Raw genomic sequence first — 19,462 nt, forward strand, 5'->3', positions numbered from 1 at the left:
AGGTCCGTTTTTCAAATATAGTAATTTGCGAAAAAGGTTTAGGAACATTTATTTAAATTTTTCATTTACTAAATAATTTGTGGTACAGTGCCCCAAAATCCTATTTGAATCTATTTTAAATTCAGAATTTGTGAACTTAGGGGGGTATTCAATTGTTCCTCCGGGCGCCGCCGGAACGAGCGCGTTAAAACTATTACCGTTTATACGGTAATTACTCGCTCAATTTCAGCTCGCAGCGAGCTGAAATTGAGCGAGTAAATTACCGTATAAACGGTAATTACGCGCAATATTACCGTATAAACGGTAATAGTTTTAACGCGCTCATTCCAGCGGCGCCCGGAGGAACAATTGAATACCCCCCTAAGAATGCAAATGCCTATGGTCGTCTTCCTTCCATCCTTCATGTGTCAAATAGCATTACGTCTTCAGCCTAACACATGTAAACATGTAATCAAAGTAACACGTTATTTATTTTAGAACTAGTGACATATAAAACTGTACAAAACAGAGTTTCATACTCTGCTGCAAAATATTATAATACATTGCATGCTATTCGTTTACTAGGTTAATGCATTGCCCTGTTCCACCAAAAGTCTGTAAAACATACAAGGAGTACACATCTAGAAAAGGTCTGTAGAACTTGGTGGTTGTTATTATTTTACACAGAATCATAAAGAGTGACACCTACCTTGATAAGCATGAATTTCTGCATCTGCTCCACCCACTCTAAGAGTATAATACTGGACTGCAGGGCCCCACATAGATATTTATGGCTTGTGTATGGATTCCTCACTAAAAAACATCAGTTTCCCACATGTGAAAGCAATCAACATATCACACCGTACATTTTGTTTCAGGAGAGGGAGAAGGTAAAGTAAAACATTAAATTATACATTTTGATTAAATAAGGTTACACTGAGGGTAATAATAAAGATAACCTAGCCATTATTTAGCCCTCTATCTTTGTTATTTTCATCATCAGATGCAGATGCACCATTCATACCTGCAGTCATACATTATAAACCAGTGTAAGGTACCCATAGGCCTGTTCATTGAGGGCTTAGAATTTGTCAGGTGATGAAAGTGTAGTTAAATCGAGGTCAAGTGTGATAGCCACAAAGTCGATCAATCCCTGGCTGAAGAAATATGCCTGGGCAGCCTTGAGTCAAAAAAAGTAAGTCTGTAATGAGTAGTGCAGAATTACTCAATATCTGCTGTGGATGATGGGATGGTTTCTCTTTTTAAATAGATATGGACTTTCTTCCACAAAATGAAAAGCACTGTTATATGCTAACATGCAATAGCAGTGAGCAGGAGAACACATTTGAGGAATTATGTAGATCTCCATATATATCCCAAAGAAACCACTTTATCTTGTGAGTCCATAATTTGGGCTTATTTTAGCTGTGGTTTACTACTAGTCAATCCTTTCTAACACACGTTGAGTAATTCACTTAAATCGACTGGTTTCACAGGGCTACAACCACCTATTCCTAGTAGCAGCGGCCTATACGTATGGTTGTTGTATGTTTACGCCACAGATTAATAGGTTCTTAGACAGTTATTCCTATTCAGTGGGCACAAGCATAACCAATCCTTCAATAGAATCCTGCATATAAGAAAAAAATTATGGTTTTTAAATCACACACACAGTTCACATCACTATAAATATTTATCCATTTTTTTAATTAAGTGTTTAAATGGTAAGTGTTAATTATAGCTATCAGGATAATTGTAATTAATATGAAGATTTGTGAATTAAGTGAAAATGACAAGTCAATATTTATCATTGAAACTACTGGTATGTTCGCCTGTTTAAATGTCAATGTTACCAAGAGTGGAATGTTTGGAGGAAATATACTTATCTATGAAAACAGGCATGTCCTTGCCTTATTTTGACCCTAAGGGAGACTAAATCTGAAGCAGACACAACACTGAGCTGCAATTTCCCTTAAAGGCCAGCATTTATTTTTTCCTCAGTATTAACATGAGAGCTAATGAAAAACCTAATCAAATGAATTGTGTCATTTGCAACCTTTCAGAGTTAGAGGTCATTGTGTGCTACTAATAAGGCTCTTCAAACTTAAAAAAAATGCCTCTCCTTTCACATAGAGCAAGATACAGTGACAGCTAATGAATATGGCTCTAGAGCTTAGTCACCCTTCTCTAGAGAGCATATAATTGAAGGTCAAAGCATTCTACTATCACGTGGCTAAACTCTGCAGACACACACAATCAGGAAATTTTGCTGTACTAATAATATCTCCAGAACAGTTACTAACTCTATGTATGTATTGTAATTCATAGGCAAGTACATGACTTTAAAGGAGCGATTTTAAATGTAATTACAATAGGTGCTATCACATGGGACTATTCTAAATGGAAATGAGCACAAATTATAACATTTATAGATCACAAAATAGCTTACAGAAATACTGTATAGTATTAATCTGTTTTACAATATTTAAAGCTATCTCCATGAAAATCCCATTTTGTTATGATCCTTAAACACTAACACTTGCCGCTCATGCCATCATTGGAAGTACAACGTTCATTAGACGCACACCAGTGTATAACAGCAATGCCTTATTAACACCAGTTCCCCTTGGTGTGGAGGTGTTTATAATGGTATGTATCTATAGTCTATGCTGTCAGCAGAAGAGATCTAATGAGGGAGCTGTTGCACTTTATCTAGTGGAACAAATGCTTGCGCATGTCTTCAGGTCTACTGATACATGACCTATTGTTCACATATTGTTAAGCTTCCGTCGATTTGGAGAGTTATGAGAATGGTGGTACAACTTCACAGAAACATTTCCTAGTAAGGATACTGAAAAATCTACTCGTCTAACCAGCAGACTCTAATCACAGAACATGGATAATGACTGCAGTGTATTCTGGATGTGTCGAGTACCATCAAGTTGCTGCTGAAGCCTGAAGCCAAGTATTTGCTAGAATTCAGGTCATTTTACTTCTTGGCTGAGACATCTGTTTACACACCTGAACTGGTAATTAGGTTTCTAGCTTTACTTAAATCACTTGTTTGAACTTGCTATCTTTCTGGTAAAGGAAGCTTAAAATATCACTGGATATTTGCAGATGGTTTACAATGCTCTACGAATTTTCCTGCTGCAAAAAAGAGTTTCAACTTAATGCAGGGCAGGGGATAAGATTAGACTGGAGCACACTTCTGGAGCGGCTTACACCTCTATGACCAGAACCGTTCACTTTCATACAGTCTCATTACGGTTTTGCTTCATCCCTGGCCACTATTTTCTATAAATGTACCTAAACAGCCAACTGAGATGTTATTCCGTGATGATTGCATGAGAAAAGTCTTGTTGAATTATGTTTTTTTTTAAAAAAAAGTCTTGTTGAATTATGTTTTTTATCATGCCTGAATAAAATGCTGATACATTCATAAACCTCACAATATGTGTCTGACGCTAGAAGAAACTCCTTTTCTCACTCACAGATCTAATATGTTATCTTGCAATAAGACCTATTTTAAAAAGCTTTGGTAGGCTAAAGATACTTAAAGATACCATATCCTTTTCAATGTCTCCCTTATACCTGGTGCAAAATAATCCGTTAATACCTCCAAAACAAAAATAAATTTCAACACTGGCAAAGCTCAAGGAACAGGCACCTATTTTGGTTTGGTTAAGTGCAAAGGCTACTGGAACCCAGGTTTTTCCGGAGCCTGCATGCTTGCTTCTATATCTTCGTGAGTACCAATTGGACAGATACTTGAGGTCACTAGTAATTCACCTAATATATTCTGGCACGATGGATGCAGACCTCTCCACCTTCTATTAAGGACTGTATATCTACCTTTAGCATGACCCATTTGACCTGCTATACAAAGCACTGCTCCTATTCATAGCCACTTATTTTACATTTGTGGTAACCTGTCCAATATCAAATGATTAATTTTAAAGAGGTTATCATTGAAATAATACATTTACATCAGACCTAGTTGCTGTAATTGGAAATAAAAACCAGATGGAATTAATCACAATGAAATGTATAAGTACAAAGTGCGCAAAGCTAATCAGAGGGTAAACAAACGGTCTACAGCATACTTGTCAACTTTTAAGAAGTGACATGGGGTAGGAGGGGGGCGTGGTGACATTGTCACATCACCACAGCCCCGTTCCCACTGTAAAAAGCCGAAGTTCACGGCATTGAATGGAGGGGCTGAGCTTAATGACGCGATTAAGCCCCACCTCTTCCATTCACTGCCATGAATTTCGGCAAATGCGGGAGCTTTACCAACTGATGATCCACTCTAATCCCCGTTCTTGGTATCATGAGTTCAATAACTACCCACTATCATTACTGTATTCATTTCAGAAACCTAAAAGAATACAAACTGTGATCTATATTGATTGCGGGCACTATGTGGCCTGCAGGTGACCGGGCTCTCTCCCCTCCCTCTTTGCCCATGGCTCCCTCTCTGCTCTGAAAGGAGCAGAGCAGAGTCCTCTTCTGAGTAGCACATGTGATGATGTTCAGCGCATGCTCAGCAGAGGCCTCCACTTTTGCTTATTTCAGAACAGAGAGGGGGAACTGGGAGGCTAGTTTTGCTAGGAAGCCTGGTGACACACTGTACCGCCCCTGCTTGTAGGGATGCGTAATTAATTAACTAATTCAGTTGATGGAATGACAAAGTCAGCTGACTTCTATCATACCAGTGCACACTCATTGTGGAATATACTGTCTCAACTAATTTATGCTACAGACATTTTAACACCCAGAGCATCTCACAGCATGTTTATCTAAGGTGTTACAATAGCAACAAGGAAACTTTTTTCTTCCTTAGAAATAAGTCAAATTCACTGTTATTTCAGTGCAATTTGTATGATTTAAAGTAATAGTGCATTATGCTTCTATAAAACCTATATGTTGCTGATGTTATGTTCAAAACATGAATTATAATAGTTTATTTGTAGGCATTAGGGGATATGGCTGCCTTCTACTTGCACGGTTCTGTGGTTTATATATTTTAGAGCAGGTATAGATACATCACAAGTTTATTTTATTTTTTTTAACTAAAGCAGTGCAAGTAGACACATATCCTGCAACCCATAGCAACCAAATGAATATTACTCTTACCAGTCTGACTACACTAGACTGTTAAAATAATGGGTTACAGCACATCAGTTCTCATCGCAACACATTATTACAATAAAGCACTATGTCTATTTATCATGTATGGTTTGCTAAGAATACACTACATAATATGAAGAGCACACTACTTGTTGCATTTGCCCATTAGGTATGCATTTATTACACATCTACTATGTGCGAAGGATCGGATGCAATGTGAAATTTAATTGGTGTAAAGTGTATCTGATTGGCTCTACGAGGGATGGAGTGTTACTATAGATGGAGCAGAGTAAATGTAAAGAAACAACGCAATTTGGGCTATTTACACCTGGTCCATTTAGAAGCACTATACACGTATATACACTGTAGGCGTCCTGTACAGTGCATGATGATCACAGTGTCATGTGCCAGCTTGTGCTACTTTTTTTTTTTTACCTAAACATGCTTCATCAGAAAATGCAATAGCCTATATGAGCTGAATATATGTCAAGTATGTTGCTGTACAGTGAATATGTATGATCAGTCAGAATTTAGACACAATTTGCCAGGTTTACATATATTCTGAAACGTAGCATGTAAACATTTACTATGCAAAGTGTAATGTAGAATTATTTTACAAAAAAGCACGTCACCTCTGCCACATAAAAAGCTGCACTTAATATTACTTACTGCTTTTCCAGTGTGACATTTGACTTAATGTGATAAGATACATACACACATACACGCTCTCTCCTGCATGTAAAATGAATGTTTTATGCAGAAGATTCTTACCAACGCAGCACTTTTGACACCATTTTGTATCGGGTATTTTTGCAGAAACAGCAAACTTCCTGAAGGAAGGCAATAAAAAAAAAAACAGGGATCAATGCAAAACAGACAAGTAGGTAATAGTAAATGGCACGGTATATAACTCCTAATAACTACATTGTATTTTAACAGCAAATCAATGCTTTCTGTGACACCTCAATAATTCCCCCGGCACTTTAGAACACTCATTTGTCGACCTCCATTCAGCACAACAAGCCATAAAACTCATCCTCTGTAGTACAGCACAAATGTATAGGCTTTTTTTCATTTAATTGTATTTTCTAACAGTTTACAAAGAGACTGGAAGAATAAGGTACATGTTAAACACAAGCATACATGAATGATTAAACATGGCTGTATCCATATAACAGGCTTCCAATAAACATGTTTACATATCAGCAATTCCTTGTTTTAGTAGTGTTTGTGATTTGTAGGAGTATATGGTGCATATGAAGAAGTGTGTGTATGTGTGTGTGATGAATGGAGGGAAGGGGTATATTGCAGGAGGATGGAAAGGGCTGTATAGACTTTATTTTGTACAAGTACGACAAGTACCACGGATTTGTTCCAACACAAATTTTAGGGTCCTTTACAAAGTGCGTTTTTGCACCACTGAATCTCGATGGTCTGCCCAGCAAACATGAAGGTATATGTCTACTTATTGTTCTCAGGAGCAGTATTGATGTGCGGGGAAGATAAAAAAATCTCTAACGGAGTACTGGCAAAACTGTCTAAACGTCACATCAAGGTCCATACTCCAACTACTTGAGAACCATATTGTTTAGCGTCATTTATGGCTTAAATTAATCATGAGGGAGAGGAGATATGGGGACTGTCTTTACTCCAGGGGGCAATGTTGTGTGAAGCTGGGCCTGGAAAGGCGCTTCTGCTGCAATGAGAGCCCATTAAAGATATGGGACAAGACCTGGGGGTAAATGTATCAAGCTGAGAGTTTGCCGGCGGGTTTGAAAAGTGGAGATGTTGCCTATAGCAACCAATCAGATTCTAGCTGTCATTTTGTAGAATGCACTAAATAAATGATAGCTAGAATCTGATTGGTTTTTCAAACCCGCAGGAAAACTCTCAGCTTGATACATTTACCCCCTGATCTCTGTAACCTTTCAGCTAGTGCACATCCTTCCCTCTGCCTGTGCAAATTGTTACTCCTATAGAAATGCGGCCAACTTGCTCCATAAACCTATGCACCAGAGTGAAAATCTAGGCACACTTGTGCAAATTAAGGCTCTCTACGGGACCAAAGCTGCGTTTGGACTGCAGAGTGGCCATTTATTTTAACCTCCACAATGTTTTTTTATAATGGATGATAGACAAAAATAAGAAACAATTTTGTGCTCCCCTTTCTCTAACTGTAACATGAACCTAGTTAGATTTTACATTTAAATTAGAGATGGTCACTGACCCCCGTGTTTTGGTTTTGGATTCGGTTTTGGATCTGGATTACCGTCGTGTTTTGGTTTTGGTTTTGGTTTTGCAAAACCTCCATTGCGTGTTTTGGTTTTGGTTTTGGTTTTGTTTGGTTTTGTTTTGCTATTTTTTGGGAAAATCCATGTTTTTGGGCCTAAATTAACCCAATTTAGTGCTCCAACTGTTTTAGAGACAAGTAATCTAATTGTTGAGGTAATAAATCATCCCAAAAAACAGTTTAATTCTTCGTTGGTAGGCCTATTCTACACACAAAACAGATTGTCTTCCTCTCCATCTATGCATATTGGCAATGCAGCCATCGTCTTTGAATGTATATTACACCCTACACTTATAGTTAAATATGTAAAGAAATGGAAAAAGCCAGTTTGGTTTCTGTCTCTCAAGGCCCCCCTCCACTTGTATAAAATACCAAAAAATTCAGCCATTATAGACTGTACAATATTAATTGACATGGAGAAAGCCAGTTTGGTTTCTGTCTCTCTAGGCCCCCCTCCACTTGTATAAAATACTAAAAAATTCAGCCATTATAGACTGTACAATATTAATTGACATGGAGAAAGCCAGTTTGGTTTCTGTCTCTCTAGGCCCCCCTCCACTTGTATAAAATACTAAAAAATTCAGCCATTATAGACTGTACAATATTAATTGACATGGAGAAAGCCAGTTTGGTTTCTGTCTCTCTAGGCCCCCCTCCACTTGTATAAAATACTAAAAAATTCAGCCATTATAGACTGTACAATATTAATTGACATGGAGAAAGCCAGTTTGGTTTCTGTCTCTCTAGGCCCCCCTCCACTTGTATAAAATACTAAAAAATTCAGCCATTATAGACTGTACAATATTAATTGACATGGAGAAAGCCAGTTTGGTTTCTGTCTCTCTAGGCCCCCCTCCACTTGTATAAAATACTAAAAAATTCAGCCATTATAGACTGTACAATATTAATTGACATGGAGAAAGCCAGTTTGGTTTCTGTCTCTCTAGGCCCCCCTCCACTTGTATAAAATACTAAAAAATTCAGCCATTATAGACTGTACAATATTAATTGACATGGAGAAAGACAGTTTGGTTTCTGTCTCTCTAGGCCCCCCTCCACTTGTATAAAATACTAAAAAATTCAGCCATTATAGACTGTACAATATTAATTGACATGGAGAAAGCCAGTTTGGTTTCTGTCTCTCTAGGCCCCCCTCCACTTGTATAAAATACTAAAAAATTCAGCCATTATAGACTGTACAATATTAATTGACATGGAGAAAGCCAGTTTGGTTTCTGTCTCTCTAGGCCCCCCTCCACTTGTATAAAATACTAAAAAATTCAGCCATTATAGACTGTACAATATTAATTGACATGGAGAAAGCCAGTTTGGTTTCTGTCTCTCTAGGCCCCCCTCCACTTGTATAAAATACTAAAAAATTCAGCCATTATAGACTGTACAATATTATGAAAAATGGACAAAGCCAGTTTAGGGTCACTCTGTCTATGACACCCTACCCTTAAGGATAAATTGCCCTAACAGCAGCCTTTCAAGATGGTATGTGATATGGAAATGCCACAAGTCCCTTTCCTCTTTGGGGGTAGATTGCACCCTACACTTACATAGAAAGTTTTAAAAAGATGTTATCGGCATCATCTTCAGCTTCATCCTCACCCTCATCAGTGTTATCGTCATCATCACAGACTATCAATTCATCGCCGCTTGAATCCGCCATTAGAGAACAGTCAGTGCTTGCATGTCTTGGATGGTGAAGGCCTTCCTCGTGGAAGATGTAGTTCATTTTTATAAACATCATTTTCTCCACATTTTTGGGAAGTAACCTTCTACGGCGATCACTGACTAAGTTCCCTGCTGTGCTGAACACTCGTTCAGAGTACACACTGGAGGGTGGGCAGCTTAGGTATTGCAAAGCAAGTTTGTACATGGGTTTCCAAATAGCTTGCTTTTCTTCCCAGTAAGGAAAGGGACTGTCTGACATTTCCATATCAACTACCTCTTGAAAGTAATCCTCCACCATCCTTTGCATGTTTATACTCATATTGGATGGACTTATGGGCAAAGTGACACTTTGTTTTGAAAAATCCTTCAAACCAGCCCAGATGTTAAATTGTTCTCGTCTGCCCCCTGTGTCTTCCCTGCTTCTTTTTTGGAAATTTAATTTTTTACGAGCAACAGCTTGAGAAAGTGAAGGAGGACACGTCGTCAAGCCGAGGCCCAGTTCAGCGGCCAACTTGCTGAGCAATAGCTCCTTGCAAAAGTTCACATCTCGCTCATTTACAAGTAAAGACTCAATGTAGGTTTTAAACCTTGGATCAAGCACAGTGGCCAAAACGTACTGATCCGAGTTCAAGATCTTAATAACTCGAGGATCATTGTGAAGCGAATTAAGTACTTGATCGACAAGGCCAACATACTTTGCTGAATTGCTTGCTTTCAGCTCCTCCTTCATTTTCTCAAGCTGCTTTTCCAATAGTCTAATTAAAGGAATGACTTGGCTCAAACTAGCAGAGTCTGCACTGACCTCACATGTCACAACTTCAAATGGTTTCAGCACCTTGCACAGCACTGAAAGGATTCCCCACTGTGCAAGAGTGAAATACATCCCCCCTCCTTTCCCAATGTCATGACTTGTGCAATATGCTTGGATGGCTTTGCGCTGTTCCTCCATCCTCTGAAGCATGTACAGGGTGGAATTCCACCGAGTTACCACCTCTTGCTTAAGTTGGTGGCAGGGCAAGTTAAACTGCTCTTGGAGCTGCTGTAATCTCCTACATGCTGTGGCTGAATGCCTGAAATGGCCTGAAATTTTACGGGCCACCGAAAGCATCTCCTGCACCTCACGGTTGTTTCGTAGGAAGCTCTGCACCACCAAGTTGATGGTGTGAGCAAAACAGGGAATATGTTGGAAATCACCCAGCTGTAATGCTCGCACTATATTGTTGGCGTTATCTGAAATGACATACCCTGGGGAGAGTCCGAGTGGTATAAGCCATGCATCAATCACATCTCTCAGTTTGCGTAACAAATTGTCAGCCGTATGCCTGTTAGTGAAGCCGGTGATACAAAGAGTGGCCTGCCTGTGACAAATGTTACGTAGTGGTGTACATGCTGCTGCTGTTCCTGCTGGTGAAGGTGAATGACCAACCCAGTGGGCTGTCACAGTCATATAGTCTTTGGTTTGGCCACTTCCACTTGTCCACATATCTGTGGTTAAGTGAACAGTGGGCAGAATGGCATTTTTCAGCGCAATCTCTACATTTTTACACACTTTTTGGTATAGTTGTGGAATAGCTTTACGGGAGAAATGGTGTCGCGATGGAATTCTGTAACGCGGACACAAAACCTCAATTAACTGTGAAAAACCAGCTGCGTTTATGGTGGAGATTGGACGCAGATCTAACACTAACATTGCAGCCATGGCGTCTGTGATTCGCTTGGCGACTGGGTGACTGCTGTCATATTTGCTTCCCCTCGCAAAGGATTGTTTCACAGTTAATTGCTGAAATGTAGGACTGCTCATTTTATTCACCTGCCTCTGGGATGACGATTCACCCCCAGCAGCAGCAACAGCAGCAGCAGGACTAACGCTTTCTTCAGAGGAATCAATAATAGTGCCGGAGTCATCCAGCCTTAAGTGGGATGCCGGGCTAACTCCGAGCGCTACTGAGGATATTGATGAGGATGGTGTGGTGGGTGTATTTTGTGGCCGTCGGTATGTCGGTGAGCGGAGGGTCTTAGCTGATGAGGGAGTGCTTGTATTCTTTTGGGAAGAACTTTCAGCTTTTCCCAACACTTTGCCATGAACTCTCGTTAAATGGCGTAACATAGACGAGGTTCCAAGATGGTTAAGGTCCCTCCCTCGACTGACTGTGGCTTCACATACACTACAAATGGCTATACAATTGTTGTCTGGATTTGGGTAGAAATAATTCCACACATAAGAAGTGGATTTTTTTGTTTTATGCCCAGGCATGACAATGGCCTTTTTCTTGTCACGTGCCAGAACTGCTGCCACTGGTGCAGGACTTACACAAACAACCTCATCCTCATCAACATCCTCATTAGCGCCCTCGTCGCCTACACAAATCTCCCCCTCATCCTCTTCTAATTCCAAAGTGGCATCCTCAATTTGGGTATCACCGGCTACACTCGGGCTATTAAGGCACACATCAGCAGAATGCTCACGATTAGACATCCCACTGTTGGATGGACTCTCCACAGGGATTGTTGTCATTTGTGAATCAGAGCAAATATTCTCCTGTAATGCCTCACTGGTATCTTGCAGCTCAGCTTTGACGCGTAACAGTAGTTGTGCACCAATTGTAGGCTGGGTAACTTTTTGGGATCTGCCACTAATAGCCAAAGGTGAAGGCCTCATTCTCTCTTTGCCACTGCGTGTGTAGAATGGCATGCTTGCAATTTTTTTTTTATCGTCACTTAACTTTTGCTCAGTTACACTTCGTTTTCGCTTCAATACAGTAAATTTTTTTTTGGTTTTTGTTTTTTGCACTAATTTGAAAACACTCTGTTGTTTGACATCGCCTTGGCCAGATGACGTACTGGGAACACTAACATCAGGACTGGTGACAGAACCTGGTTGCTCATTTAGATCATATGTGGACTGCTTTGAATCCATTGCGTAGATACTGCTGACAGATATGACTTTTGACAGCCAGAAATATTAATGCACAATTAGGGAGGACACCCCAAAAACACAGAGGAGTGCTAAAATTTATTGAGTAGATACTGCTGACAGATATGACTTTTGACAGCCAGAAATATTAATGCACAATTAGAGAGGACACCCCAAAAACACTGAGGAGTGCTTAAAATTATTGAGTAGATACTGCTGACAGATATGACTTTTGACAGCCAGAAATATTAATGCACAATTAGAGAGGACACCCCAAAAACACTGAGGAGTGCTAACATTTATTGAGTAGATACTGCTGACAGATATGACTTTTGACAGCCAGAAATATTAATGCACAATTAGGGAGGACACCCCAAAAACACAGAGGAGTGCTAAAATTTATTGAGTAGATACTGCTGACAGATATGACTTTTGACAGCCAGAAATATTAATGCACAATTAGAGAGGACACCCCAAAAACACTGAGGAGTGCTTAAAATTATTGAGTAGATACTGCTGACAGATATGACTTTTGACAGCCAGAAATATTAATGCACAATTAGAGAGGACACCCCAAAAACACTGAGGAGTGCTTAAAATTATTGAGTAGATACTGCTGACAGATATGACTTTTGACAGCCAGAAATATTAATGCACAATTAGAGAGGACACCCCAAAAACACTGAGGAGTGCTAACATTTATTGAGTAGATACTGCTGACAGATATGACTTTTGACAGCCAGAAATATTAATGCACAATTAGGGAGGACACCCCAAAAACACAGAGGAGTGCTAAAATTTATTGAGTAGATACTGCTGACAGATATGACTTTTGACAGCCAGAAATATTAATGCACAATTAGAGAGGACACCCCAAAAACACTGAGGAGTGCTTAAAATTATTGAGTAGATACTGCTGACAGATATGACTTTTGACAGCCAGAAATATTAATGCACAATTAGGGAGGACACCCCAAAAACACAGAGGAGTGCTAAAATTTATTGAGTAGATACTGCTGACAGATATGACTTTTGACAGCCAGAAATATTAATGCACAATTAGAGAGGACACCCCAAAAACACTGAGGAGTGCTTAAAATTATTGAGTAGATACTGCTGACAGATATGACTTTTGACAGCCAGAAATATTAATGCACAATTAGAGAGGACACCCCAAAAACACTGAGGAGTGCTTAAAATTATTGAGTAGATACTGCTGACAGATATGACTTTTGACAGCCAGAAATATTAATGCACAATTAGAGAGGACACCCCAAAAACACTGAGGAGTGCTAACATTTATTGAGTAGATACTGCTGACAGATATGACTTTTGACAGCCAGAAATATTAATGCACAATTATGGGGGACAACCCAAAAGCGCTGGGGAGTGCCAAATATGAAGAAAAAATAATAAACCTCTATCCTCCTCTCTGCACTAGCGATTTTGGTTAGAGCAATTGCAAGAACAATATTGTATTCTTTCTCTGTCCCTGCTCTAATTAGCCTATGACTACACCCTGCTCTCTCCCTCTGTCAAATGGCGATGGATTGCTGTGGAGGCGTGTATTTATAAAGTTGAAGTATCGCGAGAACCGAGTCCCGAGATCCGACGACGTCACAATGACGTTCGGCCTCGATTTGGATTCGGAATTGGCGGGAGAGTACCGAGCTGCTCAGCTCGGTACTCGGATACCCAAAGTTCGGGTGGGTTCGGTTCTCGGAGAACCGGACCCGCCCATCTCTAATTTAAATACATATTTTACTATTAATCATAACTGTATTTTTGGCTTTGTGTAAAAGTATTGGACAAAACGACACTACCGGTACAGATGAGAACACTTACGTCAAACATGTCTAATGAAATTTTCTTTACTCCTTTCACAAGAGCCTGTGTATTAATGATTACCAAAACTGTGGCAGTAAAAAAAAAAAAAAAAAAAAAAAGAAGTCACCTTTCAACTTGTCACTTAAATATTTAAAGTGGACCCATCTCCAGCACGTAGAGGAGGCAATTAATGAAGTGCCAAACAGGCGCTCTGCAGAGGAGATCCAGAGTTCACTGTGATTTACAATGGAGAAGCTGTTTACACACACTGAGGGGGATGTTGGCTGGGGGTGAAGGCACTACTAGTGAAGTATGGAGTAGGCATATTGGTGCACCTTGTTTTGTGGAGAAGTGCCCGACAGGTTGCAAAACAAGATTGTAATTATTGTAATGAGATAAAGTTCTCAGCAAAAAGATTTAAATTTAGCACCAGCTGAGATGTAGCAAAGGTTGGTTATCATCTTGTACTTTAAATGGGATCTATGTTGCCCCTCTATATTGCATTTCCAGTCATAATAAAGAGTCACCATAATCTCATGGGCCATGAATCAGGCTAAAACAAGCATTATTTAGTTCAAAAAATGAAAAGTTTACTAATATAGCAGAAGGTTGGACCCCCTGTGTGAAGTTTACACATTTGCACAGCACGCCGGTAAAGATTTCTCTGCCTCACCACACACTGAGGTGCACTTTCAGTTTGTGGATGCGGATCAAGAGGCCAGGGGAGTAGGTGAACGGGTCAAAGTGTGCTGGGCGGACCATCGAACCTCCAGTACGGACAGCCAGTTTGTGGGCTGAATCAATATTTAACAAACAAATAAAAATATTTTAGACTTCTACAGGCGCAAAAAGAAAGCAATGCAGCCCCTCCTTTTCAATGTAGTGTCACCTTCTACATACAGTTGTACAAATAGCAAAAAGAATAAAAGGATAATAGACGCCTACTTAAATAGAAGCACATAAAATACAAATTTGGTCTTAACATTGGAAGATTTTTTTGTATTGATATTTGTTAATTGCCATGCAGAATTTGGATTGGCTAGAGACCTCCCTAAATATTCTTTCATTCCCCTTCCTCTGCTACCTTGAGAAAGACTTGTTTATAAGTTGAAACGCGTTGGTGGGAAGATATAATACTATCCAGACGCGCTACAGAGTATTCTTTTTGATCGAGATCCAGCAGCTCTTGTTTCCGGATGGGCACTGTTTGTATTATGGATGCTTTATACCTTTAAACATCTGGAACGGGTCTCTGTATGTTTATGTATGGAATTGTCTAAGAAATGTTAATGCTTTTATATGTTTTTAATGTGAGTGGAATAAATGCACATTGTGTTTTTTACTTTTATCTACGGTATTACACTATGTGTGTTTCTTTGTTCTTCTCCATATGTTGGGTCGAGGTTATCCTAAGTAGATCCTTGGAGTGAGGAGTCACACTATTAAAAGTATCAGCAAGAGTACATTATTCATATACATTTGCAAGAAAGTGGATGTTTTATTTCCATTCATCAAAGAACTTGCCTATCAATTTGGATTGGGGAGATGATATATATATACCTACGGTACTGTGAGTAATGTCAGGATTGAACTATCCAATAAGTTCATCCATGCCCCTTTACTATCTTGAAACTGAGATAAGGACATATTCATATGGACATTAAGACTGAATTTTTATTTTGTGCTTCTATTTAAATAAATGCCTATTATCCTTTTATTCTTTTTGTTATTTGAATCAATATTTAGTCTATCAGGACACAAGGAACTAAAGAGGTCACTGGGATGCCACTAGTTCCTACTGAACTGATAAACGGAATTCCTTTGAATATTGGTTCAGCCATCAAAATGGCAGCCTGCACTATGTGCAGGTCACAGATCTACTTTCATTTTAACTACAAAAGATGACATTCCCACCACTTCAAGGAGAAATGTTTTGTCCGCTCTATGAAATTGAGTGTAATTGACCTCATAAAAACATAATGCCATCCGGCTGTCAAAATTTTCTGGGGAGGATACTGTAAATTAAATGTAACTTAAAATCGAATCATTAGTTCAATTAGTCATAAGTATAGCAATACTAAATAACATCAGATGGAAATGTTAGTTTTAAAAGTAAATTTTTTTCTTATATGATAGGTTATGTTCTGTACAAAATGCCATGTGCACAATTACTTCAATATGTATTTATTTTACAAAAAGACAGTTGTTGTCAGCACTTTCCCTGCACTGCACTGCATATCTGTGTGTATCTAGCAAAATTAAAACACGAGGCATTAGTTCATATTTTGATCAAAACATTTAAGCCTGCATCCCAGTTGATTAAAATATGAACTAATACCACCCATATAGGTCAGTGTAGGACCTGCTTACAAAGAGGTGCTGGGATGTAGGCTTAAAGGTTTTGATCAAAATATGAACTAATACCTCATGTTTTCCTTTTGCTAGATACACACAAGTATGCAGTGTTAAGGATAAGCGCTGACAACAACTGTCTTTTTTTTTTGTATACATATATGGGCATTTATATTGCCATACAGCTGGTACCATATATAACATGGTATATACCGAGTGTAGACTTATTTCTTCTCTGATATATTTATTTTGTTCTCGTTAAGGAAAAAAAATTATTTTGGAGGCCAACCTCAGACAGTGCAGGGAAAGTCTATTAGATCACTCCTGCATTACTAACATCTGGTGCTATCTGGACCCGATAGCAGCCTGCATGCAAGGTAACACTAGGTTTAATAACATTAGTGGCAGGGGACTTCTGACCTGGACCACCCCTTCAATGTCACTGTGGCTCACACCACACAGGTAATACCTGGTAACTAGAACCTGAAACTCAGACTTGCTGTGCTGAATGCAAGCCATCAAGGTAATTGGGAATCAGTTGTGAGTAGGCACACAAGAAGTTGACACCCACCTGGGTAGTATTCTGTCAGGAAGCTTGTGGGCTGGAATAGCAACAGGCAGTTTCTGCATTTGTCTTGCATAATCAAACAGGCCAGGAAGATTATGTGAATACAGCTGGGAAGCTTTACCTGTAGAAAATAAATGTCCTTCATATTAGTTCACAGAATGGTTGGCCAATACAGACAACTTTTATATAGAGCTAGGCAAGCCTGTCACAAAACTCATTTATATATAACGCTAATTCTTTTAATGTATGTACACAATTATAGAATATTATGTAGTGGCATTCCATGGGATTAGGCTGCATTCACACCAAGGTAAACGCAACTTCACTGGATCACTGATAGAAACGGCTGATCACTTTGGAAAACACAAAGGCGGACATATATATATATATATATATATATATATATATATATATATATATATATATATATATATATATATATGCAACGGTGTAGAAAAGAGGCTCCATAGCAACCAAGGTCCTGTCTTTTTTTCTTTAGTACTATTTAGAAAATGAAAGTAAATGTCTGATTGATTGCTATGGGCAACACCATCTTATGTTCACAGTTACTTGTAGAGGAGTTTTCATACATTTTCCCCAATGTCAGCACATACTGACATTAAAGCACCTTGATTTTTGGATCATCCTGTGCTTTACAAATTGAAGCGTGTACTAACCTCAAGGGCCATTTAAGAACATTTTGTGCCATCATGTGCCCATTTAATTATATAACATGTTTTTAGCCTATACTTGACACCTTTCTCACCTTCATGCACACTTATTACAGTAAACCACATTTCTAGGTCTACTTCTACAAATGTAATAAAAAGATTGAAATGTATGATACAGCCCCATATAACACAGTATAGGTGTCTACTTACTCTACACTCTTATTATAAGTTTGAAACCATGAATGAGGCTAAACCGAGAAGTACTTCAAGAGAAACATGAAAATATTAAAATGAATAATTTTAGTGAAAGGAGTGGTAACGTGGAAGTAGGCTGGACCTTTACATTGTATCCTCAGACCCATGTAGATTCCACAAACCTGCAAAAGTTTTTTATTTTGGAAGCAGTTCCAAAACTGGAATGTGAGGCTGCACGTCATTATAAATGTGGCTGAGAATTAGAAGCATTTGCTCTATTAGAAGTATATTCCACACATGCTTATTTTGTGGTTCAAAAATGAACTTTAGTGTGTTCTACAATCATTTCCATCAAAGACCTAGTTGATCTGTGTTCTATGAATGATAAAAGCAAAAAGATACCACAAATTCTGCACTGTATATCATGTTTTTAAAAACAGTCATTTCTACCCTTTGATTATTATTGGTCTGGGAGGACATGCTATTGAATGCTGGTCTAATGATCATAGCAGGGATTTACACTCTCTTCGATTGCAGTGTAAGGATCCGTCTTACAATCTGATCCATTTTAACAGTTGTCATATAACAAAGAATGAGGTTTTAACAAACATAAGAGTGTTATCCTATATATACTCTCTACAAAAGAAACTTCACATTATTTGTTTATAGATGCCCATTCAAAATCTCTTTAGACTAAGACAGTGTTGGCTAACCTATGACACTCCAGGTGTTGTGAAAACTACAAGTCCCAGCATACCCTTCCAGCAACAAGCTGCTATATATTGGCAAAGCATGCTGGGACTTGTAGTTACACAACACCTGGAGTGTCGCAGGTTAGCCAACACTGGACTAAGAGCTACTTCATACACTGTCATGGAAGAAAAAGCAGCCTCCACATCAGAAAACTGTCTCAATTTTAAATTTAAAAATAGTAACTCATTTCAAGAAAATGTGTCCTCAATACTACCTATAGCATTTTCAAATATACCCCCAGACAGCGATTTGTGTGTGTTATGATACACATGCAGGGCTGGGATAGCAGAGGTAATATTGATCCATTACAGGTCCAGCACTGGACATGCTCAGTTTCTCTAATAATACAAATGACCGTCAGGACAGCTCCTACTTTCTTACTCTTTCCTGCTCTCTCAGATTCATTTCTGGCAGTCAGAGAACATAGACAAATACATTATAGGTTACACAATATGAAACCGAATGATGACTTAAAGTGATATATAACAAGGAAGATGGCACAGTCTGGTATCATTGTCTTGGGTGCCAAAGTAACTTCTTGTCCCATGGCAAATGTGCCAAGACAACGCATTACATACCGGATATAGAAAGGAGGCAGTTGTTCATTACATACATCCATGTACATCTTCTTGGGAAAAGCTAAAGGAAAAAAGATCAGTATATTACTACCCTTAGCTGATATAGAGATAGAATATATATATATATATATATATATATATATATATATATATATATATATATATATATATATATATATATATATATATATATATAGATAGAGAGAGAGAGAGAGAGACACACACAGAAACACCTATCAAAATCTATTTGTCTACAGTGATGTCTAATCCTATATTCTCATCTACAATATTCATTTTGCCAACTGATTATCTGTGCTCTATTGACTACAGAGAATCTTACTATATAAACAACATTATATAACAGCTTAAAGTTCACAATGTTTGGGCATTACAGCGCACCTGTTCCATTGAGGTTTCATGCAGTTCATTCAAATTCAAGGTATAAATACCTTCCTCGGCACCAAAAATTAAATATTGATCTGAAAGCCAACAGAAAGCAGACAGTTTTACTGTGTGTATATA

General features: G+C 38.6%; 1 protein-coding gene across 5 annotated transcripts in view; it reads right to left on the minus strand.

The window, feature by feature from the left end:
* Positions 1 to 19,462, minus strand: part of MAP4K3 (mitogen-activated protein kinase kinase kinase kinase 3) — a 207,305-nt gene that overhangs the window by 11,360 nt on the left and 176,483 nt on the right. For all 5 annotated transcript variants that reach the window (XM_075203721.1, XM_075203720.1, XM_075203719.1 and 2 more), the window contains 5 exons: positions 19,340 to 19,419; positions 18,941 to 19,001; positions 16,747 to 16,864; positions 5,884 to 5,942; positions 689 to 792 (listed from right to left, as the gene is read on the minus strand). In XM_075203721.1, coding sequence (XP_075059822.1) covers positions 689 to 792; positions 5,884 to 5,942; positions 16,747 to 16,864; positions 18,941 to 19,001; positions 19,340 to 19,419 — 422 coding nt within the window. The remainder of the gene's footprint in view (positions 1 to 688; positions 793 to 5,883; positions 5,943 to 16,746; positions 16,865 to 18,940; positions 19,002 to 19,339; positions 19,420 to 19,462) is intronic.

This window comes from Mixophyes fleayi, chromosome 3 (genome assembly GCF_038048845.1).
Source record: "Mixophyes fleayi isolate aMixFle1 chromosome 3, aMixFle1.hap1, whole genome shotgun sequence".
In the NCBI taxonomy this organism is placed as follows: domain Eukaryota; kingdom Metazoa; phylum Chordata; class Amphibia; order Anura; family Limnodynastidae; genus Mixophyes; species Mixophyes fleayi.